We start from the raw sequence: 25,083 nt of genomic DNA, 5'->3' as shown, positions 1-25,083 counted from the left end.
GACACACTAAGTTAGAGAAAGACTAGACCAAGGCAAATGATCAAGTAAACAAGGGTCTGAAATTCAAAACATAAATGTTGACAAGTCAGAACATCCTGCAAAAGTTCATGTTTTTGACACAAATAAAGTTTAATTTCATTCATGAAACAATCAAAATGGGGCTTTCTATTTCTCCATTCTCTACAGTGAATATGTTTCATAGTGAAAAATAAAAGATTTAGATTTTCTAGTCCTGGACAATATTGGATATGCCGATGTTAAGGCCTATATATTTGTTTTAGCTGACACTACACCTATATTTATAAAGTTCAGGACTAAAATGTATGTCTTCAATACACATTTTTAAGTTCGGAGTTAATACCAGAAACACACTTTAGTCCTTAATAAACACTTTAGAGTTCATGAAGATGAACAAAGGAGACGTCAGCTGTTGTAGGTCTGTTGGTCCTCCACAAACTTACTTGTATAAATAGCTGCTATTTGCAGCTGAATTAGTCAGATATTTAAAGCTGATATAGCTTGTAAATATTAGAAAGATTTCTGTATCAGCCAATACTGCTAGTTGATATTTTAAGGCCATATCTGCCAGCAAGCTACTGACATCTTGTCGATAATAGTGTGCATCCCTAATCAATTTGGAAAAGCTATATTTAGACACTCCATAATATCCATAAAAACCTAAAGTCTGATCATGATGATTCTATAGCATTAATCAATGCAAAGATTATTACAAAACAACTACATTTTCAGGGTGTTACACAAAGTTTTAGCTCTTTTAAGCTCTAATGGGTCATTAATATGCAGGTATAGTTAATAATTAATGCATAGGTTGACAGGAAATGGAGTCCACAGTGATATAAAGGTGCATCTCAATAGATTAGAATATCATGTAAAAGGCATATTTCCTGTGATTTACTTAAAAAAGTTAAATCTCCATATGTTCTAGATTTATCTCATACAAACTTAACTACAGTATTTCAAGACTTTTTGTTTTTATAGTGATGACTACGGCTTACAACTCACAAAAATCTAAAATGTACTATCTTGGTATAATATGGCAGAGTCCATTTGCAAAGGTTCCTGGAGCCCTCATTCTCTCACTCTGGTCCAGTACACACAATTGCAACCATGGGAAGACTGCTGACTTGAAGCTTGTCCAGAAGACAATCACTAACACCCTTCACAAGGAGAGTAAGCCACAAGTCACTGCTGAAAGGGCAGGCTGTTGTTAGCATTTTCAATGAAAGTTGACTGGAAGAGAAATGTGTAGTAAGAAAGGGTGTACAAGAAACAGGGATGAGCTCAGCCTTCAGAGAACTGTCACACAAAGCAGATTCAAAAACTCAGGCAAACTTCACAAGGAGTGAACTGGGGCTAGAGTCAGTGGATCAAGAGCCATGTCCAGGAAAAAGGACTGTGTCAGTTATAATATGAGAGCGCAACACATTTTACCATGTTTCAAATGCTCATCATTGTTAATAAACGGATGCACATTGTAACCCTTGTATTTTATCATTTATTTTAAAAAAAAACTTCAAATATATCACTCATATTCAAGGTTTCTTTTTCACCGCTTTTTATTTTACAAATCTATTTTGCAACATTAAGGGCTTAATTGAGAAAAACAAAAAATGACAGGCTCAGCGCTGTTCTAAAATCCAAGTTTTAATAGAGCTGTTTGCACTAGCAGTAAGAGTACGGCTCCCTTCTCGCCCTGTATCTTTAGCAGTTGTTGCAAAATGTATTTCCATGTACATGCTTGTATTACTTTTGCACAAAATTTTCCAGAGGTGACATTTTTTTAGAAAATTATGGAAAACAACATCCTTTAATTTTAGTAATTTTGGTTAAGTGAATCACAGCAGGTTTTTAAGCACACGTTTTGACAAACACGAAAACAATTTGAAGTGAAAAGAGTTCATGATAATGCAAACCTTAATCAGATCAAATTTTCATGGCAGATAGTTTTGACAAATTACAAAATGTCCAAAATAGGTATGGGATCCAGCTAGTTGCAACTGCATCCTTCAGAAAAACAGTATGGTGTGAAAACTGTTCAAATTCCCTCCACAAGCTGAGGCAGGTATATCTGCTACAGCTTCACTAACTTCCAAGATGCACGGAGGATGAGAAGGAAACAGAAAGCTCTAGCAAAACTTGTAGCTAAGATAATCAGTTTTACATCAGCTCATGAGTGTTACACTTTAAATCTAGATTGTCTGTCACTGCCATTCTTCTGGCACTAAGAACCAGCAGCAGTCTTTTCCTCCTCCTCATCTTCTTCTTCTTCTTCTTGACTGTCCTCATCCTCACTTTCGCTGTACTGGTAGTTACAGCGGTTGGTGTTCACAAAAAGATCACTCTCATCTTCAGAGTTGCTAGCTTCTTCTTCCTGTCCAGTCCGCTCTTCCTTTGTCCCATCCTTCCCTGATGGCTCCTCTGTGAACCCCTCTGGCCAGAGCTGCTGCTGCTGCAGGTAGAGGATGTGATCTTTGGAGAGAATGAAACTGATCTCTGCTTTTACCTTCTCCCCCTCCTCAATGGGATCCACAATCACATAGTCCCCTCTCTTGATCCAGATGTTCTTGCGGTATTTGGTTGGCATGCTGACCAGGAAGGACTCCCCCTGCGCCGTCACAGTTTCATGGAGGTTATTACCGCGGCTGCCGGTAATCTTCACTATTTGCTGGGATTCTGTGGGAGTAACGAAGTTTCCAAGAACTTCTCTGACGACGTGTTTGCGTTTTGTAGCTTGTGACATTTTTGCTGGTAAGCTTCAGGTTTTTTCTCCGACCACGCCACACGATGAAGTTGATTTCACATGTTTTCTTCTCGCCTTCCGGACAGTGACGTGTTTAAATCACTATTGACGCATGCGCATGCGCTGCTTAGGCAAGGGTGTCCTAATCGAATACCGATCGAACCAACTACGCCTCACTCTTTCATCCATCACAATGGCAGATAAACAAAACGTCCAGAAAAGGTAATATTGTTGTAAACTTACTGATAAAGTTTAACCCTCAAGCTAAAAGTGAATTATAAACAAAACTTTGACTGAGTTGACGTTACAAAGTTGCCAGAAGATACTCAACATTCGCTTTGACAGATAAGCGAATAAGCTAGCAGAAAACGTTAGCTAATGTTTCACCCTTTAACCACTGATTTTATCTGCTTTTTATTCTACTTTTTTTTTTGCAGCGTCAAAATAGCCGCTGGAGCTGTTGTTTGTGTGGAAAGTGAAATAAGAGGCGATGTCACCATAGGTAAGATGCTTTCTTTTGGGTCTTTTGCAAATGGTGACGGCTAACATGTCAACATTTTCGCATATTAATCTAATATAGACTTTTTTGTTTCGAAACGAAAACTTTACCTTTTAAATCATGTGTTTCTTTAGGCCCCAGAACAGTTGTCCACCCAAAAGCCCGTATCATCGCAGAGGCAGGACCTATTGTGATTGGAGAAGGCAATTTGATCGAGGAGCAAGCTCTTATTATCAATAGGTGACTCACTTTTCCTAGCATATTTATAAAGATTCAAAGACTTTACAGTTGCATCTGAAAGAAAATAAGAATTTAATGAAAAAAAAGGCGCCTTTGCTGTGATTTAATTTAAATAGTGAAACTTGTTTATATTCTAGATTCATCTCATACAAAGTTAGATGATTGATGATTTTTTTGTTTGAATCTTGATGCTTACAGCTCACAAAGAGCTAATATTAATTATCTCAAAATAGTAGAATACCACAAAATACAAAACAAAAAAGGATTTATGATACAGAAATACTGAGCCTCTGGAAAATTATGTTTATTTGAGCACTCAGCACTTGGTTTGGGTCCTTTTGCACAAATTATTCCATCAAAGTGACGTGGCATGGAGCCAATCAGTCCAGGGCACTGCTGGGGTGTTATGAAGCCCAGGTTGCTCTAATAGCAGCCTTCAGCCCATCTGTATTATTGAGTCTGGTGTCTCTCATGCCAATTGGCTGGCCAGTCAAACACAATAATACCATGGACAGCAAACTAGTTTCTGGTAATTTTGGCTTCACTGTGGGCAGGCGCCAAGTCCCTCTGGAAAAGGAAATCAGTATCTTCATAAAGCTTCTCAGCACACTGAAGCATGATGTGCTCTGCAGTCTTCTGGTAGATTGTTGACAGCGTTGACTCTGGACTTGATAAAGTCTAGTGGACCAACAACAGCAGATGACATGGCACCCCGAACCATCACTGACTGTGGAAACTGAAAATACTGGAGCTTAAGCGCATTGGATTCCATGTCTCTCTGATCTTCCTCCAAACTCTGAGACCTTGGTTTCCAAATTAAATTCAAAATTTACTTTTAGCTGAAAACAGAACTTTGGACCACTGAGTGACAGTCCAGTTCTTTCCCACCTTAGTTCAGATGAGGCAATTATAATGTTGTCATATAATGTTGAATAATGGGGTTCAAGAGTGGCTTGGCATCAGGAACATGAAGATGTAGCCCATTTCCTGGACATGTCTGTGTGTGGAGGCTCTTGATCCACTGACTCTAGCCTCAGTCCACTCCTCGTGAAGCTCCCCTGAGTTCTTGAATCTGCTGTGCTTGGTAATCTTCTGAAGGCTGCGTTTATCAATGCACCTTTTCTTACAGCCCTTATTCTTCCAGTCAGTCTGTATTAATATGCTTTGTTACAGCATGAGAATAGCCTGCCCTTTCAGCAAAGACCTTCTGTGGCTTATGCTCCTCATGGAGGGTGTCAGTTACTTGGGGCTCTTCCATTGTGACTTTTGACCGTGCCGAGCCAAACCAAGCTGTGCTGATTTGCTCTTCCATTACCAGTTTGGCCACGCCACACCAGAATTGTCCTGTGAAGTCTTCTAGAGAAATGTCATGTCAGAAGTTTTCCCCATGAATTTTTTTATGTGTGTATTGAACCAAAATGAGAGAAATAACTGACAAAAAATTGGACCTTTCCACAATAATATTTTGAGAGAGTAGAGTTTTGTGAACTGTATGCCACAATCATCAAGATTTAAACAAAAAAGGTCTTGAAATATTTGAGTTTGTATGAGATGCATCTCAAATATATGGAAGTGTAACTTTTTGAATTAAAAAAGCAATAAAAATATCTTTTTCATGATATTCTAATTTTCCGAGATGCACCTTTACATCACACGTAGTAGATTTGCGATATTTTCATACGTTTTGACTCTGACCTTTCCTGGTCTTCTCCATAGTTATCCAGAGAACATCACACCAGAGTCAGAAGTGGAACCAAAGACAATGACCATTGGCATGAACAATGTGTTTGAAGTTGGGTGTGGTATCCTTTTAACTTACCTTTTTTACTCTAAAAGGCAAGCATCTTAATGTACTAAGCATTTCTTAAATTTCAAGTTAAAAAAGATTTTTTTCCCTGAGCTGCAACCACAGTATCCCAAGCCATGAAGATTGGGGACAACAACGTGATTGAATCTAAAGGTAGGCTGTTAAAATCAGTTTAGCCGTCATTGTGCTCTCATTCTGAAAAAAACTCATGCAAAGTGTTGCCATAATATCAGAAATTTCTCACAATATTAGTGAAAATTTAAACAGAACATGACTGTTTCCATGCCAAGGAAACAAAGAATGTAAGTCCTGGACGTCCTGTATTGGATCATTTGTTGTTTATGTTTATAATAGATTGCAAGGAAACACCTGCATACTGTCTAAATTGCACAAATGCATTGGCAACGTCCCAGTGTATTTGCGCAAGTGTTTAACTGCAATGTTCTTTTCAGTACTATCATTGAGATAAGAGACTGTTAAGTTTCAAGACACATGGTCTCACTAAGTCTCAAAAAGGGACAGCTCTATCTACAAACATGGTTGCAGCATTCAAGACTAACAAAGAGAGTAACTGACTATTTCCGTTTTGTTGTGAAGCTGACGTGGGAAGGAATGTAATCCTTACCAGTGGCTGCATCATTGGAGCCTTCTGTCAGGTGAACACCTGCGAGGTCATACCTGAGAACACGGTTATCTACGGCTCTGGATGTATGAGGCGGGTTCAGACAGAGAGACCGCAGGTATGGATGTGCAGGTTACACTGGATGCTAATAGGTTCATCAGGCAGGCATGAGGGAAACGTAGAAATTTCAATCCTAATACAGTACGTTGTGCTTATTTTGCTTATTGTTTTAGAAGCCTACATATTAAATGTACATTTTTACGGTTGGTTGACCACCTCTTGTGTATGGTAACTATCTTAACAATAAATGTACATTTAATCACTCTCATCTATTACCACTGACTTGCAACATTATTTTCATTCTGGTAAACAAAACAGTTAAACATGTACTTTTGCTGGTAAATTTCCATCTAAGATCATTCCAAAGTTAAACAGAAAAACAAAGACCTATTCTCTTTCTCAATCAAGATCATTGAAACACTGTGTAATTAGTTATTTTATCAGAGAGCAACACAGAAACTGTTGTCTTGAAGCATCCTTTTTTGTGAGTCTGGTAATTCAGGATTTTCAAACATGCCCCGTGTCTGAGTTTGAAGCAGTAAAAACACCACGTTTTCTCAGCCTATTGACATGTTTGTTTCATGTCATCTTCACAGCCTCAGACTCTTCAGCTCGACTTTCTGATGAAGATTCTGCCAAACTACCATCATCTGAAGAAGACTGTCAAAACAGGCCACAATGCTAGCTAGGCCTTATCACTTTTAAGTAGAATTGTAAATGTTTTGCAGACTTGTTTTAAACTGATCTTGCTGAAAAAAGACATGAATGTATATTGTTATTATATAATATTTACCTAGCAGCTAGCATCTTTAGTTCTTCTTATTTGCTGATTTTTTCTACTCTAACGTCAACAGCTGGCTGGGCATAACATCTATTTCTTACTCTGCTGATATGCTGTTTTCTATTATTAATTAAATAATACCAAAAAACTCTCAGAATGTTTTTTTTTTTTTTGCTACAGAGGTTATGTTGTAAAGGTGCAAGTCTTAAATGAGAATACTGTGGAAAAAGTTTATTTTCCCCACAATTAAAAAAAACAAAAAAAAACAACATATTTTCAAGCTCCATTACAAATATAGTGAAATATTTCAGGCCACATGTTTGCATTTGAAATGGTCCCTGACAGGTGTTATCAAGTCATAAATCAGGCCATGGGGCAGCATTCTGTAACAGCATCATTTATTAAAATAAGTTCAAAAAGTTCTCTTGTTTTACACCACTCTGCAATCTCGCTACAAAGTAAATTGAGTCATATTTTTTCAGTTTCACTTGAAGTCCAAGATGTTTCATGCTGGATGAAATACCCCAATGTGACACACTGTAAAACACAATCCTGTTTTCAACAGTTCCTTTTTTCAGGACTGAAGGCAGTCATTGAATAAAGACTGCTGTGTTCTCAAAGAAAACCTTCAGTACACACGTCTTAGCAAAAACTGAACAAAATAAAGAAAATATTTACACACTTAAACTTAATCTCACTTTAACAAAGCTGATGAGCCCCCCAGTCAGGATGGTTATGTTAAGGCCGTTCAGTGCCTTTAATAATGGTCTCACTACTTTTTTGCTCCAGTGTCCGTCAGTTATCACAGATCAATTAACAAAAAAGATTCCACCACACAGTTGCTATTCGCTCCAAGTAATACAAGGTCACTGATCACCAAAAGGAGCGCAAACAAAGGAGAAGAAGCTAGTTGGTTTGAGATAAACACTCATGAAAACATCTGTATCGCTGTGTACCCAGGGTCTATTCCAAACCATTTCTGATTTACAGATTTTATTCATTGCCCCCATGAGGGAAATGCAGAGGGGGAAGAATTTCATTTCTTCACAGGAACACCATCTGAGTAGTCCTCCAGCACCCCTGCCAAATGGTTGTTGTGGGTCTTGAAGTGTCTCTTTCTCTGCCCACCTTGCTTCTTCCTCTTTTGAACTGGTAACTGCAGGGAGCACAGAAACACAATCAGCATTGATTAGCCAAGAACAAACGCTAAAATTCAGTGAGGATTTTTTTGTGAAATCAGAGGAAGTATTCTGAATCAAAGAATCAGGAATAAAATAAGGCTAAGGGGTCACTCACCACTTTCTTTGGTCCTGTTTCCTGCATTGAGGAGATGCCTTGTCTCTTCAGGTAGTCCTCGATCTTATCTTCATCTATGGAATCAACTGGAACACTTCTCCACAGTTTCTGGAATTCTACAAATTGAAAATATTTCAGCCAAAAATAATTCTGATACAAGCATACGTTTATACATGGCTAGAATGTGATGCGTACGCAATAAACAAATACTTAAGGCACCAGATTAATTTTGTGACAGTTGAAGTCATTTTTAGGATTTTTAAAAGTAACATTGTATTTAAAGTTGCTAAAATCTGTGTTTCTCAGCTGGTTTAGTCTAGGAACCCACCACCACCACAATAAGATACCAGGATCTAAATTTTCAAAACTTCTATCAGCCTGAAATAAGTTCAATGCATCTTGACCTTCAATAGAATAAACATAACTTGATTAAAGAGAGTTAGAGCGATTTCTTTGTCCTTAAAACCCATTTTAAGCTCAGGGACTGATAAAGAAACAAACTTCAGTTCTGAGAAAAACACTTTAGGCTGAAGCGTGAAAGATTGGTAATATTAGTGGTATCTTGAGCTCAAAACACACTGGCACCTTCCAAACACCTGCTCCTATTATTTTCTTCATAAAAATCCCTACTGGCAGTGACTAGATCCACCTGGCTGTAGTTAATCAAGCCACTGTCCTATTACTGCGGTGGCATGTTTTTCCTGAGAGAACAGCTGTTTCGTACATCTCGGCTGATGCAGTAGCAGCTCTGAGAGCATTTCCTGGTTAGTGCAGTGCTGCCAGTGTGTGCTTGGGTAGTAACTGAGGAATATTACATGACTCACTTTGCAACTGTAGATTGCAGTGGTAACTTCTGGTGGTAATGTTAGCAACCAGTGGAATTTTAAAAAATGTGGAGCTGTTATTTGGTCCCTTCAGTGATGCTGTAGAATCATGGCAGTGCAAGATGGCAGTCTGTGGAGGTTGACACTCCTTACGTTTAATAAAAGGCTGGTCCTAAGTTATCAAAAATAGCACCATTTTTATATTCATATGATTAAACACTAATTCAAACATATAAATATTATGGAGCTATGATGATCTGTTTTTACCAAGTTTATTCCATTAAATGCTACCGAATACTACACACTGTACTTTTAAAGCGAAGCAGAGTGACTGGACTAATAGACCTGTGTTATGTGGAGAGGTTGCACCTTTACCTTTATTATACATCATTTCTGCATTATTTTGCTCAACCTCAGGTAAAATGTTAGCCTGAGTAAGGCCAGTGTTAGTTTTTTATGGTAATTTAAACCGCAGCGGTATTTTAAAGTCATAAAGTCATTAATGGGGAAAGACAAATCTGAACTCAGACTGTTGTAAACTTAAGACACTTGAAAAATGAGTTCATGGTGAAAACTGCTGGCAGGTAAATATGTGAAAAGCGGGAGAAAGAGCGAGCCATCTCGCTGCTGAAGTACACTCACCCTCATCTACAACAAACTGGCAGTGCTTATCATTGTAGAATAAGATCTTCTTCTTATCTGGTCTTGTCACAAAGATGATTTGATCTCCCAAAGCCTGTGAACACATGAGAGCTCTGAAGAGGGAAAACTGTGGTGTCTGAACACACTAGAGATCAAAGAGTTGGTAGACACTTTACATGTGCTTCAGTATAAATTGAATTAATGTTATGTTACCTTAATGGCCTTTGCTGAGTTGGGCAGTCCTTCCTCCACATCATCCAGCAGCACTCCTCCTAGGCCGAGCTGGTCGTGTTTGTCGAGAAGTCTCAGTAAGGCTTTCTTGTCCTTGAGGTTGTACTTTGGCTTGAATCCATATGTTCCATCTCTGACCTCAATTTTTGGGTTGTTGACCAAGGCCTGGGATTAACAGGAAGAAGAATACAGAGCTTCTAACAAGTCTTTGGTTTAGCAGATTAAAAGCTACACGATACGCAAATAAAAGAAGAAACATAATAATTAGTGTCATATAAATATCAATGAATAAAAGGCATTAAAATAGTTTCCCATCCTATCCTACTTCAGTCTCTTTTTAAAAGAAGAGTTTACCATCTTTTTTACCATATAAAACAGGCTGTTTAAGGCTTTCAGCAATAACTGCAGGTTGTGCAGGAGCCCTAATTTTTATCTTCAGGCTAGGCAGTTTTATACTGAAAGAGTATTTCTACAAAGCTAACATACAAGTTCATCCCAAAAAAATAGAATATCGTGAAAAAGTTCAATATTTTTTGTCACTCATTTCAGAAAGTGAAAGCCATATATTACAGCAACTCATTACACATAGAGTGAAATATTTCAAGCCTTTTTTTCTTGAGATTTTGATGATCATGGGTTACAGATAATGAAAACCCAAAATTCAGTGTCTCAGAAAATTAGAATATTACATAAGATCAATAAAAAAGGATATTTTAAACAGAAATGCCAGGCTTCTGAACAGAATGTTCATTTCTATGCACTCAGTACTTGTTTGGACTTCTTTTTGCATAAATTACTGCATCACTGCGGCATGGCATGGAGGCGATCAGCCTGTGGCACTGCTCAGGTGTAATGGAAGCCCAGGTTGCTTTGACAGCAGCCTTCAGGTCATCTGCATCGTTGGGTCTGGTGTCTCTCTTTCCTCTTGACAATACTCTATAGATTCTCTATGGGGTTCAGGTCAGGCCAGTTTGCTGGCCAATCAAGCACAGTAACATCATGGTCATTGAACCAGCTTTTGGTACCACTGGCAGTGTGGGCAGGTGCCAAGTCCTGCTGGAAAATGAAATCATCAAATCGTCTGTGTGTAGTGGCTCTTGATCCACTGACTCCAGCCTCAGTCCACTCCTTGTGAAGCTCTCCCAAATTCTTGAATGGATTTTGCTTGACAATCCTCTCAAGGCTGTGGTTATCCCTTATGCTGGTGCACCTTTTCCTACCACACTTGTTCCTTCCACTTAACTTTCTATGAAGATGCTTGGATACAGCACTCTGTGAACAACCAGCTTCTTTAGCCATGACCTTTTGTGGCTTACCCTCCTTGTGGAGGCTGTCAGTGACTGTCTTCTAGACATCTGTCACGTCTGCAGTCTTCCCCATGATTGTGTAGCCTACTGACCCAGACTGAGAGACCATTTAAAGGCTCAGGAAACCTTTCCAGGTGTTTTGAGTTCATTAGCTGATTAGGGTGTGACACCATGACTTTCCAATATTGAACTTTTTCACAATATTGTAATTTTCTAAGACACTGATTTTTGGGTTTTCATTATCTGTAAACCACAATCATCAACATTTCAAGAAATAAAGGCTTGAAATATTTCATTCTATGTGTAATGAGTCTATATAATATATGGGTTTTACTTCCGGAAATGAGTGACAAAAAATATTGAACTTTTTCATGATATTCTGATTTTTTGAGATGTACCTGTACATCCAAGCCTCTAGATGTATTTGAAGGAAAATAAAGGGTTTGGGGTAGAAAATAATACAAATTTATAAAGAAAAAACATACCTCTGTCATTAGCCACTGTTTCTGTTTCATGCTGATGTCAAGAAGTTTCGTCTCATCCAGAATCTCATCTAGTGTTAGGAAGTGTGTATCGCCATTCTGATGCCTTGTCTTAAGAAGTTAAGGAAAGAGAGACACATGGATTTACACCAAGGAAAAAGAAAGACAGAACCAACTTATACAGACAGTCTTCCTGATCTGAATATTTTTAAAGTATTTCTTAGCTGCACACATTCACCAGGGTTTTAGCCAAATGTCTGCATTAATTATCCGCCTGCTATCCAACTGTCAGCGTATCTGACATGGCTGGAAACACAGCATATGCAACAGATGGCACGAAAAATGCACACATTAAAAGAAAATCTGTTAACTTGAGTGTGTGCTCTACAGCTAGGGATGAGTCAGACAGCTCGTGTGAGAGGGCTTGGCTGCTTCTCTGCAGAGCCACAGCATGATAATCAAGCTGTTAACTCACCGAAAGCAAGAGTGAGGACCAAATGTTACGCAGTGGACTATGCTGACACAAAGGATAACGAGTCAATCTTTTAAAGAGCTTTGATGGGGATGAGGGCAAGCTTAAAATCTAGCAATTAAGTAGATGCTGTTGTGACAGCTTAAATCAATTTGAAAAGGAACAGTCTCCACAAACACATTTGTCTCAAACAGGGCTCATTTGCATCTTGGCAGAACTTCAAAGAGAAATTAAATCAGCACTATTTCATAAGAGTGTTCAGTTGTTAAAAGACACATTTTCCAAGAAGCTTACCTTCATGTAATTGACTATCTTTGCCAGGCAGCCAAACTTGTAACCAGAGCTTGCCTTGATGTTTATGCTACCGTTACTAGACTCTGTTGGGAGAGAGAGAAAAACCACAACAATTACGTTTGAATTATTCATTTTACATAGCTGATGCTGTTTAACTTCATGGATGCCACAGTTATACAGTATGTAAAAAGTCTTATGTTGGCAAAACTGTCTACAATCAGTACATGTGATTGGTATACCAGCTTTAAATACAATACAAACAGCAACTTGCATTTCTCTTTCTTTAATCAAATATTTGACCAGTACACATTATTACACATTCATCATATTCTCCAAAAATACCATGAAAGAACTGATTCTCTGGCTGCATACCCAAGTAGTCATTATAGCCCTGTTGTCCTTTCCCTGGATGCAGCACATCGAATTGAGCCTGTTCTTCCTACTGAAAATGTAATCCCTTATGATCATCCACTTGCTGGACCTGATAATATCATAGGTATAACTGTTACAACCCATGGAGTCAGGAGAAACTCTCTTGATGACATGTATTATAAATGCAAGTGAAAACAAACGAGAACTTCAAAAATTGGCCTTTGAACAGCCAACAAATGTATAGCCATGCATCTGACTAGGACTGGGCAATCGATAGAAAATTAGATTAAATCGCAATATGGCCTTCTGCAATTTTGAAATCGCAGACAGTGCAATATTTATTTAACCTGTAAAGTATTAAAATACTAGTTTAATGCATTTTCTTTGCAAAAGAGAGATATTACACTCTACTCACATTGCAAAAATGTAAGTCTTTTTTAGAATATTTAACAAAAATCATACCTTTCTTGCACTTTCATATGTTTTTCTTAATCAAAACAAGAATGACACAGAAATTATCAACTCCTTCAAAGCAGCAATTCATATTCATTATGCAGTATGAGCCAAAATAATCTCAAACATTTTTTTTCAAAATCGTTCAATACTTTAATTGATCTAATATTGTGATGGTTGTAATACAGAATTACTTTGTTATGCTTGTGTTTGATAAATAATAGGTAAGATAAGGAACCTAAAAGTAATTGCACATTACATCAAAATCGCAATATTGGGAAAAAAAAAATCGCAATTACATTGTCTTTGCAAATCCTTCAGCCCTACATCTGACTGAGGAAAAAACACCAATATTTAAGAGATTAACTGATACATTATCACCATGCATACCAAATGAAAAGACACTGTACAAGCTAGGGCAGCTCAATTACAAGAAAAATCAACAGCAAAATTATTTTTCTTATTATTGAGAGAAACATGATGGGTACTCATTAATTTTACAACATCTCCAGGTACTTAAACACTTAGGCTAATACTCCAAGAAACAAGTGATGAATTTATATGAATGAGTGAAAAACAAACACGTAAAATAATGACATATAGTAACAATGAATAAACAAAGAGAATTACTCTCACAGCCAAAAATTTCAGTACTAAGACCTTTATGATATGGCAAAACCCATGGATTAAACAAGTGCAACACAGCATGTGGAGTTGTAAACATTTAATCATGGTTGTCCGTTTTTTTATGATCATGGGAAGCCAAAACTGCGATTGAGATTGAAATTGAAACTTGAATAACTTTCAAGCACTAGTATCACCTGTGGAGCAAACCAGGAGAGTTTAAAAAATCTGAAGTGATTTTCTAAAGTTTTTGCAAACAGAACCTGGCATCTCTGGCTCCTTTGTACTACATATCAAGTACTGCCTCCGTTATGTGAACAGTATGTAAGGTTATTTTAACCTAAATAGAAACAGGCATTTACATTATAGAATTGTGGTTTAGACCTGAAAGGGAAGGCACAAGGCTTATTCAGCCCTCATGTAAAATCAATTAAAATATGTTAAAAATATTCCTTAAAGGGTTTCTTTGATGAAATGTAATTTCCTAAACCACTGAGATGTACTAGTGAGCATTTACAGCTGCAGGATAGGAGATTGACTCAAAACAAGAAGAAGAGACAAGAGAAAAAGACATTCATGACTTTGTTTCACAGCCAAACATATTTGGTTTTGTTTTGCTGACAAAAAAAAAGAGAAATGTCACAAGCTCAATTCTCAATTCTTCACGAATGTCCTATGAGCACTGCTTTCAATATCATAAGATTGATGAGATCAGAATGATTTTAATTGTGGCACCTGGTCCGAGTCTCTGCTGGGGGTCCTCTGTTATTGCTCACCCCATGGACTGTATGAGGTCTGGCCTCTGCATTCACCAATCAAAGCTGAAAACAGACACTGATTCATGAATGATTCATGGTGTGGGCGGGAGTTTCTGTTGGTGAGAGCCAAACAGAGGGTGAGACAGTTGGAGTGTGACAGGCTGGCTGGCGAATGGTGCAGAGGCAGGGCTAAAAGCAAAGAGCCAATGATGAAGAGAACCCCCCCTGTTCAGCTGAGACATGAAGCACTGCAAGGAGTGGCGAAGCGAAGTGAGCAAGTGCACGACTGGTGGGTGAAAGCGCATGAGAGTGCCGAAGAGGAAAACAGGTCGAGGAGTGAACGCGGAGGAGGGAGAGAGTGGAAGACAGAGCATTAGGTGAAGCATCAAAAATAAGAGACTGCATCCGATGTCTGGCATCTTTCAAGCCTGAGGCGCACTTACACATACACAGGTGAGTCTACATGATTTTTAGGATAACATCATCAGAATATTAGATCAATTTCTGGTGGATCAACACAATCCACAGATATAGTTTTAGCTACAGGCTGTAATCTGTTGTAGCTACCACTTTAAGGGTTTTTATGAATAATCCAGCATTTACAGGGTCAGTCATACATTTTTAATTAAAGCAGATTTTCCAAAAGCTAGTTCTTTGTGCATTAGAAAAAAACAAATTGAACATTATCATATTTACCATGTAGCTGTTCAAATTGTTATTTATTTCTACACCATTACACAAAGATTAGCACTGTCGGCAGTAAGAGAAATAAATAGGCCAGGACTAAAAATGCAGTGGATTAAATAAACATGGATCTGTCTGCCTGCACTCCCACACTTAAAATGCCAGGCATACAGAAATGTCTGTGAGCATTTTCATCCTTTCTGTGTTTGTTGAGATGCATGGCTCGGTGCAAACTGCTGCACTCAGGGCAAATCAATGAGGGGCGGACATCTATGAGGAGCCAGCCAGGGGCATTAGGCGTGTGTCTGGTGTATGTGTGTGTGTGCATGGAGAAAGAGAGCAGCTGCTATGAAGCCAGAGTGCAATATATGTTCCTACAACACCTTAAAGAGCCTGCATGGGGTGGTGCTCATTTAAAGTCAAATAACAGATGCTGCAGGGGGCCAATTTGTTCTGGGAAGCGGGGGTTGGAGGGCAATATCTGGCAACTCAAAGAGACAGTTGTCATGGCAATCGTTATAAGTGAAGTTGATAACATGACCTGAGTCTTGTACATCAGGATGCTAGATATGGGATGAAGTATTGAAGATACAATTTGTTTAATTATTTTATTGAAATAACCATATCTCAAATATTTCCAAAAGTTTTCGGAGACAGAGCAACCATAATTTTTATCCTTTTACCAGGATGCATCTTGTTATGGAGGCTGCCATCGGTCCAAACTCACCTCCATAACATGAATTGGAAACCTCTAGCTGATAGACACCAGCACTGCCTCTTTTGCAATACTACTTCGTGTTCTGAATTGAGGACTCTGTTTGATAAAACAGCACCCCATTAGTAGGGATGCACGGTTAAACTGTTAAATTTGTTGATCAAATTAGCTGGTGCCGGTGATTACAAGTTGGTTAAACTAATTACCCATAATTTTTATAAACAGGGGCTTGAAATCCTGGCCTGTAATGCACTTTTAAACTGTTATGAACCTTCCGTCACCAGAGGCCACTGTAGCTTCAGTTAATGCCTTATTGTCTGAGCTTTCCCACGGCACTTCACCGGACGTAAATATGATCAGCTCAGCGGCAGCTTAGCAGTTAGCATGTAGTAGGAACAGCGCGGTATGACAGTTTTTAAAGTAGTAAATGGAAATAAAGTGGTATGTAGGCTGTCAAGGGTGAACTCGCGTATAACTACGTAACCAAAGTGAAAAGAGGCCACATATCAAAGCACAGTATTAATTTGCAAAGAGGAACAAAGGCTGGCGGTGCTAGCTTTTAATGTTAGCCATGCTGTAGAGAGTACACAATGACCCTGTGAGAAATTTGACTATTTTCTATGAGCGTTTAGCCGAATGGGGAAATAGAAGCTTAGGAACATCCTTACCTACAAGGCATATTTATGTTGTGTTTGTTCATTGTTTTCATTGATTAAGTTTTCATAATGAGGGAGAAATGTACTTCAAAATGCACCTCCACGTTCACACTGAAAGCAACACCAAAGGCGCATCCTTGGATCCCAGAGCATGTGCGCATTCTGGGACCACCTCAAGCATGACCACAGAAGTGCATTTAGTTCTCCTTCATAATGAGAAGTTTTTGAATGAACACAAAGAGTCATTTTTCTATTTAGTAAATATGGCTTATGAGGTGCAATTTTTTTTAACAGAGCTGAGAGCTCCCATGGCAGCATATTTTACATATTGTGAGTTTGAGGTGCATCAATTGAGAAGAAAACGTCACAAAACACATTTAACATTTCTGTAAACAATGTAAAACAATGTGGTACAGTCGGCTCCATTAAACCCATCACCAACTACTTCCCTGAATGTACGTACATTATTGTAGTCATTTTTATATACAATATGTACAAAATTGTCTTGTACTAGTATTTTTTTCAGCATGTAGCATATAATTAAATTGTATTTCTTATATAAATTTACAATCACATAGTCTTTCTTATCTTTGTTGTGGACCTGTTTTACTGAAAATAATTAAAAACTCAGCTCATATGACTGCCTTTACAAAATAAAAGCAGGGTTATTTTTATTTATTTTTTTTTTTTTTATATCTCAAAACTTAAGTAAATAAAAGCCTGGACTACTAATGTTTGTTTTACAGCATTTCATTCAGTATGCAAACCAAAGATTAAGTCCAGAATGTAATTCCTTTTTTACTCGAAAATTCAATCACAATAACAGCTTATTTAAAACAATCCCACAAAACCAGACCGTACATTTTTCAGGATACTATTTCTCAGACGTTGTTATTGCTGTACTTCTGACAGAGAACACAGCATCATGCTGAGTCTGGGCACTAGTGTGAATCCTTTACTCAGTTTATTTGTCCTGAGACAAAAGTGTGTAATCTCTTTAGACAAATAAGGGCACTACAACAAGGCTTATATCACCTTACTGTTACACAGACAGCATACACCTATCTCTGCTTGTGGGTTAAAATAAAATACAGTTATAACATCCTGGAAGGAACACACCCACACAAATGCACATGAGAAGTGCCCTCAGAGGATGAACCTTGCGTAAAGAGAAGCACTTATGTTTCTCTGTCAACTGCCTTGTGTGGATCACTCTGGTAATCTGGGTCAGCTTCTTTGGTGTCTGTAAAAATGGCAGTGATTGTGTGCATGTGTGTGCATGTATGCTCACATGCAAATGTTGCGTGTTGGAAGAGGTTTTGGCACACTGTTCCCAAAGGATTTAAAATGGTTGGCTGACAATGTGAAAGAGCTGAGGAGACACAAGAGGCCTTTTAATGTGCACAGTGCAGACCATTTTTTTTTAACTTTTTTCAGGCACAGAGGGGTTTACCTTTTTTCCTAAAAACTGTCTTTATGTTTCATTTAAAGTCCTTTCTGAAGGCAGGGGGTTATTGTGAGTAAATGACACACCAGATTTACACTTTATAGAATGATTAATAGTGACGTAGCGCAGCTGTAATCACATTAGAGTCAAGTAGCTAAAAGGAAGTGAATGGTTTAAAGAGACATAATCAAATGTTTATCTCTAGTGAAACATTAGCCTTGTCAAACAGCCGATCAGCTGGGTGAAAGTGAGAATGGAATCCAGGAATATGACATAAAACACTGCATTCAATTTTTGATTTTTCTTATAAAGGTATGATTTTAATAAACCAAACACTCTCAAATGTTATATTCTTAAGACCTGTTTGTTTCTTTTTCTTTTCTTAATGATTCTCTCATTGCAGAAACAATTGCTTTATAGCCACCTTGTAATTTTCTCCACCAATGCGGTCACTGATCTCATGCAGGGAAACCTCTAACCAAACACTATCGCAGCCATTAACAATCTCTGTTTATATGTCTACAAAACAGAAACCATGGCAAACACCACCACCTCAATACAACCAAGTAATTTCCCATGGCACCCAGAGGCAGCCCCACTCTCCCACGTGTCTCTGCAGGTCCAGGAGGTCTACCCTTTCCATGATGGCTGGAATGTGGCCTGCTTCATCATCCTCCTGCTCTTCATCCTCACTGTCCTGTCTCTGGCGGCCTTGGCCGTGCTTTATGAGCTACTGGACTGCGGCTGTTGTGCCAAAGGGAAAACGCATCAGCAGTTACAGGAGGAGGGGCCAGGAGGCTGCAGCAAACTTATGACAAGCATTTGCAAGGAGCCAGAATCCCACACTGAGGTGGTATAGTGGCGACGAGGACGGAGATGAAGAAGAGGAGTGGGGTCTCTTTGTTGAACTCATAATGATCAAAACAAAGATCCTGATTCCCTGAGAAGAGAACTTTTTGCAACTGGCAACAGTGGTACACTTGTGCCAGTGCTTACATTTAGATGGATGCAGAGGGTAAAAGGAAAGACAACAGAACAGAACATTGTTCAAAAGGAGAGGGGCAGTTCTACACTGATTTGGAGCTAGGCCTTTCATTACCAAAGGACTAAATCCACACAAGCTACATTCACTACCACTAAACACACACGGCAGGCACTTTGAGGTCAAAAATCCCACCAAAAAACTACCAAAAGAAATAAGAGTGCACACAGCTAGTCTTGTATTAACAGTAAAATGATGGTACTTAAATTTGGACAAGGAAATTTGTGACATTAATGTAAAAACACACATGCTAGATTTAGTAGAAGTTAGGTCAAAACATCTGTCCCTATGAGTACTGCACATACATGTGACCTGCTGGATGCAAATAAGCTCCTACAACACAAAACAACTATATACAACAAAAAAAGGCTGTATAGACAAGAAGTGCTGTCTTAATTGAAGGATTTGTGTTTGCCAGTACCACTAGGAGACCTGGCAAACAATGAAAAAGTGATTAAGCTTAGCTGAGCATCATTGCTTTAGACAAAGCCAGTGTTTCTCTGTTCTTTAGTGAACTGTATTTCAGTGTTGTTAAGCATCGCAACATTATCTCATGACAAGTCAAGTCATACAAGATTGCTGGACAGTGATGTAATCTATCATGACATATTGAGCACAATGTATGATTTCATATGCCTTAACACAAAATGCCTAATAAACTGTCACTGCAAATGTAATAGAGGTGTTTTTTTTATGAAAGAGCAGATAAATGACAGGAAAGATTCTGTATCTTAAAGATTATTTGGCAAATTAAAGTGTAGTGGTTATCATATTATACATGTGCTTAAAATTAGCCTGTTAGCATATATCAGGACAACTGATGGTATTTTGGTCTAAAATATTACATTTTTTGCATCTCTTTTCAAACTTTAACAAGTATGGAAAATGATCAATACCTTTTTTTTAGTCCTATGAACAATTAAGACACGGTTGAAGAAAAAATAGAGCAGTAAAATTATTTCTAGAAGCTGACAGATGCTAAAAAACAGGGATATTGGATTTTTGCAGATTTCTGATACTGATATTTATTGTCATTTAGATCTAAAACTTCAGTCCTTAAAACACACAATTTTAAGTTTTAGGATGAACAAAGTAACAAATCCCAGTCCATAAAACACCATTTAAAGTGTATGGATTGATGATGAATGAAGAAAAAGACTTCAGCTGACATACTAGGTCTGCTGGTCCAGCCTGTTATCCCACTGACTTATTTGTCCAAGCAGCCAATATTAATAGGTGAAAGGTCAGATTTTATAGCCAACTACTGGCTGTGAATACTGGCAGAATGTTCAAATTTGTTAATACCAATTATTCACTATTTACGCTTATAATTCTCAATACCAATATTATGCTGGTAATATCATGCATCCCTTTGAAAAACTTTCTGAAGTGCCTGAAAACAGAAGGCTTAGCTGAAGAATCTGTATTTCCATAAGCAGAAAAGTTACCAGTACTCTACCGTGTATGTTGTTTAACTTAGATAACTATGCTCACTATTTGTTTTCTGGTTGGTGACAGAGAATAAGAACACATCTAAATGTCTACATATGTAATCTAGACACATAAATTAGCCTGGTAGTTTTAATGTTAACAGTTTAAAGGGATAAATTGGCTGAACGTCAGGTGATACTGCAGAAAGGAACCTCAACCTTCAATATCAAAATGATGAAAATAATGTAGGTATGCTGCCTTAATCTATATGAAATGGTTCTGAAATGATTTAATCAATGTAAAATGGTTTCTTTTTTTTAATGATAGGGTTATCCATGGTTATTTTTTTAAAATTCCTTTTAAGAAGGGATGCACAATATTATTCACATGATATCTATATTGATACCTCTTAGCTCAAAAAGTTTAATGTTATATAAGATTATATCAGATATGCCCATTTATGCTGATATTATACTGTTGATATATCATGGAGCACACATATCAGCAGTAAATCATATTTAAGCATACATTTCGGAAAAATGTACTGTTCCTTAGGGCTCTTCACACTTAAGGGGGGCCACTGTGAGCCCCCTAAACATTATGAATAAACTTAATAGTCTGCTGTATTAAAACATCAGACCATAGAATGGCAAAACTGACCTACTTGGAATTGACTATCAACTAGTGTATTAAAAACAAATAAGTGTTGATGATGGTCACCAAAATCAGGTATAAAAATGAAAATATCTGTCCTCAATGCCACAGCTGCTATCTCTGCAAAACCCATCTACTAGCGCAGGGCCATTACTAAACAAGCAAGTTCGTCTTTTGGACAGGAACAATAAGGTCCGGATCCAGTTTGAGAGCAGTTTAATATAATTATTTCTTTTACTATTTATACAAATGTTGTGTGTGTTATGTGATTGATCAGTAGGGATGATCTTTTCTCAATACTGCTCTACCACAGGCACACCATGCATTAAGGACTCATGATTGATGGTGTAATGTGTTTTTTATCAGGTGTGTCTTACAGCCCAGCCAGTTAGCAGATTTCATCTGACCTATAAGGTGTTTTAAAGACACAGAATATTTTGAAAAATGATTACACAATATTTTTATCAGTTTAAAAAATGGTGTATAACTGGAGTAAAGTGCCAGCATTAATATCAATCATATTTCGTGACACTGCTAAATTTGGCAAGGCAAATTAAGCCTAACTGGTAACCAAACGAAGTGCCCTTTGGCAGCCAACAGAGGCGTCTCTTCTTGCTGAGCTGAGCCAAATGATCTAGATCACTAAAAAGAGCCAGACTTCCCATCACTACCATCTACATCACTGAAGCCTGTAACATTCAAGCATGGTGAGTCATTTAAAGCGGATATCTTTCACTTACCATTGCTGTGCTTGGACCCTGATGAACTCTCCTTGTCAGGTTTGGGCTTCTTCTTCTTATGTGACCCAGAGTCTGAAGCAGCTTGCCTCTTCTCTACCGCTGGAGTAGACAGAGCTCTCTTCTTGAAAAGCTCCCGCTCCCTCAGTAGAGCTGGATCCATCCTGTCACGCAGGAAAAAAGATCAAAATCAGCATCAGTGAATGACACAAAGTATTCCTATTTAAGGGGAACCATGTGCTCCATACACCCTCCTATCCAGCCTTCTTGTGTTACTTCCAAAATCTCATCTCACAGACTACAATAGGGTGCTTACTTTTGCATAAAATCAGAGATCAGTCTGTGTTGTGTGATGTGTCATTTGGCATCACGGTTTTTCTGGCTGAGGCATGTTTTTAAGAATATGCATTACATGCACTTTTGTGATAGGCTTTTTAATAGTGGTGGTCTTACTGGTCAGGGTTTATTGCCAACGTAGTGCTTTTCCCATTTTGACTTAAGTCAACATTAAACCATCTGACTTAAAACAACTAGCAAATAGTTCCCACCAAATAGCAGTTAACATACCGGTTATCGCTGCATAAACACAGAATGATGGCACTGAAGAGGTGCAGGCCTACTGATAATAACGGCTACATTTAAACCGCTAACACTACTTGGGTTAATTTATTTGACAGCCGTCTTACTACTAGCTGGTAAATCGGCTTTGTTCATAGATGTTTGAATGTGACCTAAAACCAGAAACAGATCATGTTCTCTTATTCGTCACCTTTTCTGTGTGGTTATAGGATTACAATATCGACGCATAGCAGACGGCACGTCAAAAATCTGGCACTTTTTGTGTTAGTTAGCATTAGCTTGCCGATGGCTAAGTGTTAGCGTTATGTTATTGGACGTTACCTGACAGTTTGTTCCTGTTGTCAAGGAAGGTGACGAGTTAGTCGAGGATGACTAAATTCGGACTATACCTAACAGAAAGTAAATGCTTCATTTAGCAAAACGCCACAGTGAGAAGTTCTTTCAGTGTAGTTTACGTAAACGTTAGCCGACTAACTTCAGACAACACATCTCTTTTTTTCTCATGCTGCATTTCCTGTTCTTGTTCGATTCCTCTGCTATCGATAGCTAATCCTTGGACGACGTCATTACGTAACGTAAGGTACTGTTGATTTGCAGTCATTCCTCATTCACAATGTAAAGATTAAAAAAACAAAACCCTATTTTGCAGCTTTTTAGAAAGTAACTGAGTTATATATTAGAACCAATTCATTCAAAAACAAGAAAGATATAAGAACTGTAAACATATGCTCCCAGTTTAAAGTTTTTTGTCATTGATAAATTGAACTGATTTATTTTCCCTCAAAATGTGTTGATATAGTTGTCCCCCTTGTTTTTGCTCTAATTTTTGCTCTAATTTATTTTCATTACTCTTTAATTTTCTTTGTCCTTTGCCGTGAATTCAATTTGATTTATTTCCTTAAATTTATAATTCTTTTTGTCAGTTCATTGCTACATTATTTTTGAAAGTTGTACTCGAATTTCTACATTCATACATTGTTTGTACATTTCAATCCTGAAATAAAGTTCTAAAAAAATGATAGTAATTGCAGTCATTGCAGCCAAACACATACATGGATACTTTGCTGGTTTTCTCAGCTACAAATAAAACTTCCCACCACATGGTTATTTTATTCCATAGCTGCACCCAATACAGACAACAGCACTGCACTGCCAGGAGCTCAGTAGGGTTTATGTGCTGTTTAGTTCCCCTTGGCTGTGATGTGCTCTCACATGCCTTGCATAAAAAACAAGTATTAAAGTGGCAATTTATCTTCTCTAATATTATTTGGAAGAGGCTGCACCTTGTATGATGTACTAATGGGTATAAAAGGAGGGTTTTCTACATCTGCTGATAGCTGTTGAAGTGTTGAACAGCACAACAGCACCTTTTAGTGGAGCGCTCATGCTACTGCCTAATAACCTAAGAAAAAACAGAAAAAACAGTGAATGCTTTTATTTAGTAGGCTTGTATTGTACTGATATTATACTATTATTATTTTATTATCATTATTATTTGTATTATTATTAAAAACTATAATATTATACAGCTTTAAGTGCAAGTATTAGTTTAATATAAGTTTAAGGGTATTTCCCTCATCTCTTAAAAATAATACCAAAATAAAACAAAACTCAAAGATCAAGGCAAAACAAAATCACACACTGTATTCTAAATTTCAGCTCAGTAGTTAACATGAAATCTGTATATGTGTTAGTCTGGAGCTTCTATGAATTCACCACCAAGCCCATCCCATTATTTTGGTATCTTTTGGTTATATATTTCCCCTATAATGTTATGATGTCTATCCCAACCTTTCAGTTTACTCTGGCAGCAGAACAGAATTTTTTAGAAAGATTGAGTTTAAGGATTGAACTTGGGTAAAACTAAGAAAATCTTATCATTTTTAACAGTAAAGGGAGCTGGAGTTAGCAGATGACTTTACATGAGTGTTTGTAGCTATTGCTTTGTTAGGGCTGTACTTCTGTCAGTTTGTCCTTATACTAAAACCAACTAAAGTTTTATCTTACTGTGTTTATTAAAGTCCAAAAATGTATAATCACCAAGTTTTCACAAAAATTAAGAGTTTTATAGGTAGTTTTTAAACTAAAAGAAGTCAGCTAAAGCTCAAAGGAAAAAACAGTTTATTTCTACAGGATTTTGAAAATCCTAGACCAGATTGCATTTTTTTCCTTCTTTTTCTTAACAGAAGCCCTGCAAAGTTTGACATATTGACTTTGTTGGATTGGAAATAATCTATTTTATATGTATGTTGAACAAGCAAACACTCTAGATTTCTACATGTTAAGAAAAAGAAGAAATAAAAGAATGCGGTTGTGGTTCCATGCACTCTTGGTAGTCATGGTTGTTTTGTTCTTCTAAACATTTATTTTTTCAGTTGTCTAAGACTGCACAAAGGTAAAATTAAAAAAGGCTTTAAGGAGGAAAAATAGAATGAAAAACAATGCAACCACTTGGCATTACCATCCAGTGTGCATTGTGAAGCAATGAAATCTTACATGTGACTTTATATTTTACATTCTCCATAAATGTAGAAGTTTTGTGGGGTTTTTGTTTTTGTTTTTTTATAAGGCAAAAGAATAAAATTGTATTAGGATGCAGGGTTCCCTTCAAAA

General features: G+C 37.6%; 4 protein-coding genes across 4 annotated transcripts; 2 read left to right on the top strand and 2 right to left on the bottom strand.

The window, feature by feature from the left end:
* Positions 1-1,512: 1,512 nt before the first annotated feature.
* Positions 1,513-2,856, bottom strand: eif1ad (eukaryotic translation initiation factor 1A domain containing). The gene has a single exon (XM_041784040.1). The coding sequence runs from the start codon at positions 2,759-2,761 to the stop codon at positions 2,243-2,245; it is 519 nt and encodes a 172-aa protein (XP_041639974.1). The 5' UTR covers positions 2,762-2,856; the 3' UTR covers positions 1,513-2,242.
* LOC121507722 (dynactin subunit 6-like) lies at positions 2,829-6,921 on the top strand. Its single transcript, XM_041784039.1, has 7 exons — positions 2,829-2,983; positions 3,199-3,263; positions 3,395-3,500; positions 5,217-5,302; positions 5,413-5,460; positions 5,905-6,047; positions 6,586-6,921. The coding sequence occupies exons 1-7, from the start codon at positions 2,874-2,876 to the stop codon at positions 6,676-6,678; spliced, it is 651 nt and encodes a 216-aa protein (XP_041639973.1). The 5' UTR covers positions 2,829-2,873; the 3' UTR covers positions 6,679-6,921.
* A 230-nt stretch (positions 6,922-7,151) lies between these two features.
* On the bottom strand, positions 7,152-22,994 carry gtf2e2 (general transcription factor IIE, polypeptide 2, beta). The gene is made up of 8 exons (XM_041786379.1): positions 22,792-22,994; positions 21,895-22,055; positions 12,319-12,401; positions 11,556-11,663; positions 9,746-9,928; positions 9,533-9,626; positions 8,067-8,182; positions 7,152-7,926 (listed from the first exon to the last, which is right to left on the bottom strand). Exons 2-8 carry the CDS (start codon positions 22,052-22,054, stop codon positions 7,807-7,809), a joined length of 864 nt encoding a protein of 287 aa, XP_041642313.1. The 5' UTR covers position 22,055; positions 22,792-22,994; the 3' UTR covers positions 7,152-7,806.
* Positions 13,608-19,732, top strand: smim18 (small integral membrane protein 18). Its single transcript, XM_041786380.1, has 2 exons — positions 13,608-14,978; positions 18,558-19,732. The coding sequence occupies exon 2, from the start codon at positions 18,563-18,565 to the stop codon at positions 18,884-18,886; it is 324 nt and encodes a 107-aa protein (XP_041642314.1). The 5' UTR covers positions 13,608-14,978; positions 18,558-18,562; the 3' UTR covers positions 18,887-19,732.
* Positions 22,995-25,083: the final 2,089 nt, after the last annotated feature.

The sequence above is a fragment of the Cheilinus undulatus genome, linkage group 4, assembly GCF_018320785.1.
Source record: "Cheilinus undulatus linkage group 4, ASM1832078v1, whole genome shotgun sequence".
In the NCBI taxonomy this organism is placed as follows: domain Eukaryota; kingdom Metazoa; phylum Chordata; class Actinopteri; order Labriformes; family Labridae; genus Cheilinus; species Cheilinus undulatus.
This window is presented reverse-complemented; position numbering and strand designations above follow the sequence as displayed.

What these genes read in the sequence shown, in the direction of transcription:
- eif1ad (XM_041784040.1), bottom strand. Translation starts at nt 2,761, where the DNA reads ATGTCACAAGCTACAAAACGCAAACACGTCGTCAGAGAAGTTCTTGGA.
- gtf2e2 (XM_041786379.1), bottom strand. Translation starts at nt 22,054, where the DNA reads ATGGATCCAGCTCTACTGAGGGAGCGGGAGCTTTTCAAGAAGAGAGCT. An exon ending in AGATAGTCAATTACATGAAG is followed by an intron (nt 11,664 to 12,318) that starts GTAAGCTTCTTG and finishes TAACTTCTTAAG; the next exon opens with ACAAGGCATCAGAATGGCGA. An exon ending in AAACAGGACCAAAGAAAGTG is followed by an intron (nt 7,927 to 8,066) that starts GTGAGTGACCCC and finishes TGCTCCCTGCAG; the next exon opens with TTACCAGTTCAAAAGAGGAA.
- LOC121507722 (XM_041784039.1), top strand. Translation starts at nt 2,874, where the DNA reads ATGCGCATGCGCTGCTTAGGCAAGGGTGTCCTAATCGAATACCGATCG. An exon ending in AAACAAAACGTCCAGAAAAG is followed by an intron (nt 2,984 to 3,198) that starts GTAATATTGTTG and finishes TTTTTTTTGCAG; the next exon opens with CGTCAAAATAGCCGCTGGAG. An exon ending in AAGAGGCGATGTCACCATAG is followed by an intron (nt 3,264 to 3,394) that starts GTAAGATGCTTT and finishes GTGTTTCTTTAG; the next exon opens with GCCCCAGAACAGTTGTCCAC.
- smim18 (XM_041786380.1), top strand. Translation starts at nt 18,563, where the DNA reads ATGGCAAACACCACCACCTCAATACAACCAAGTAATTTCCCATGGCAC.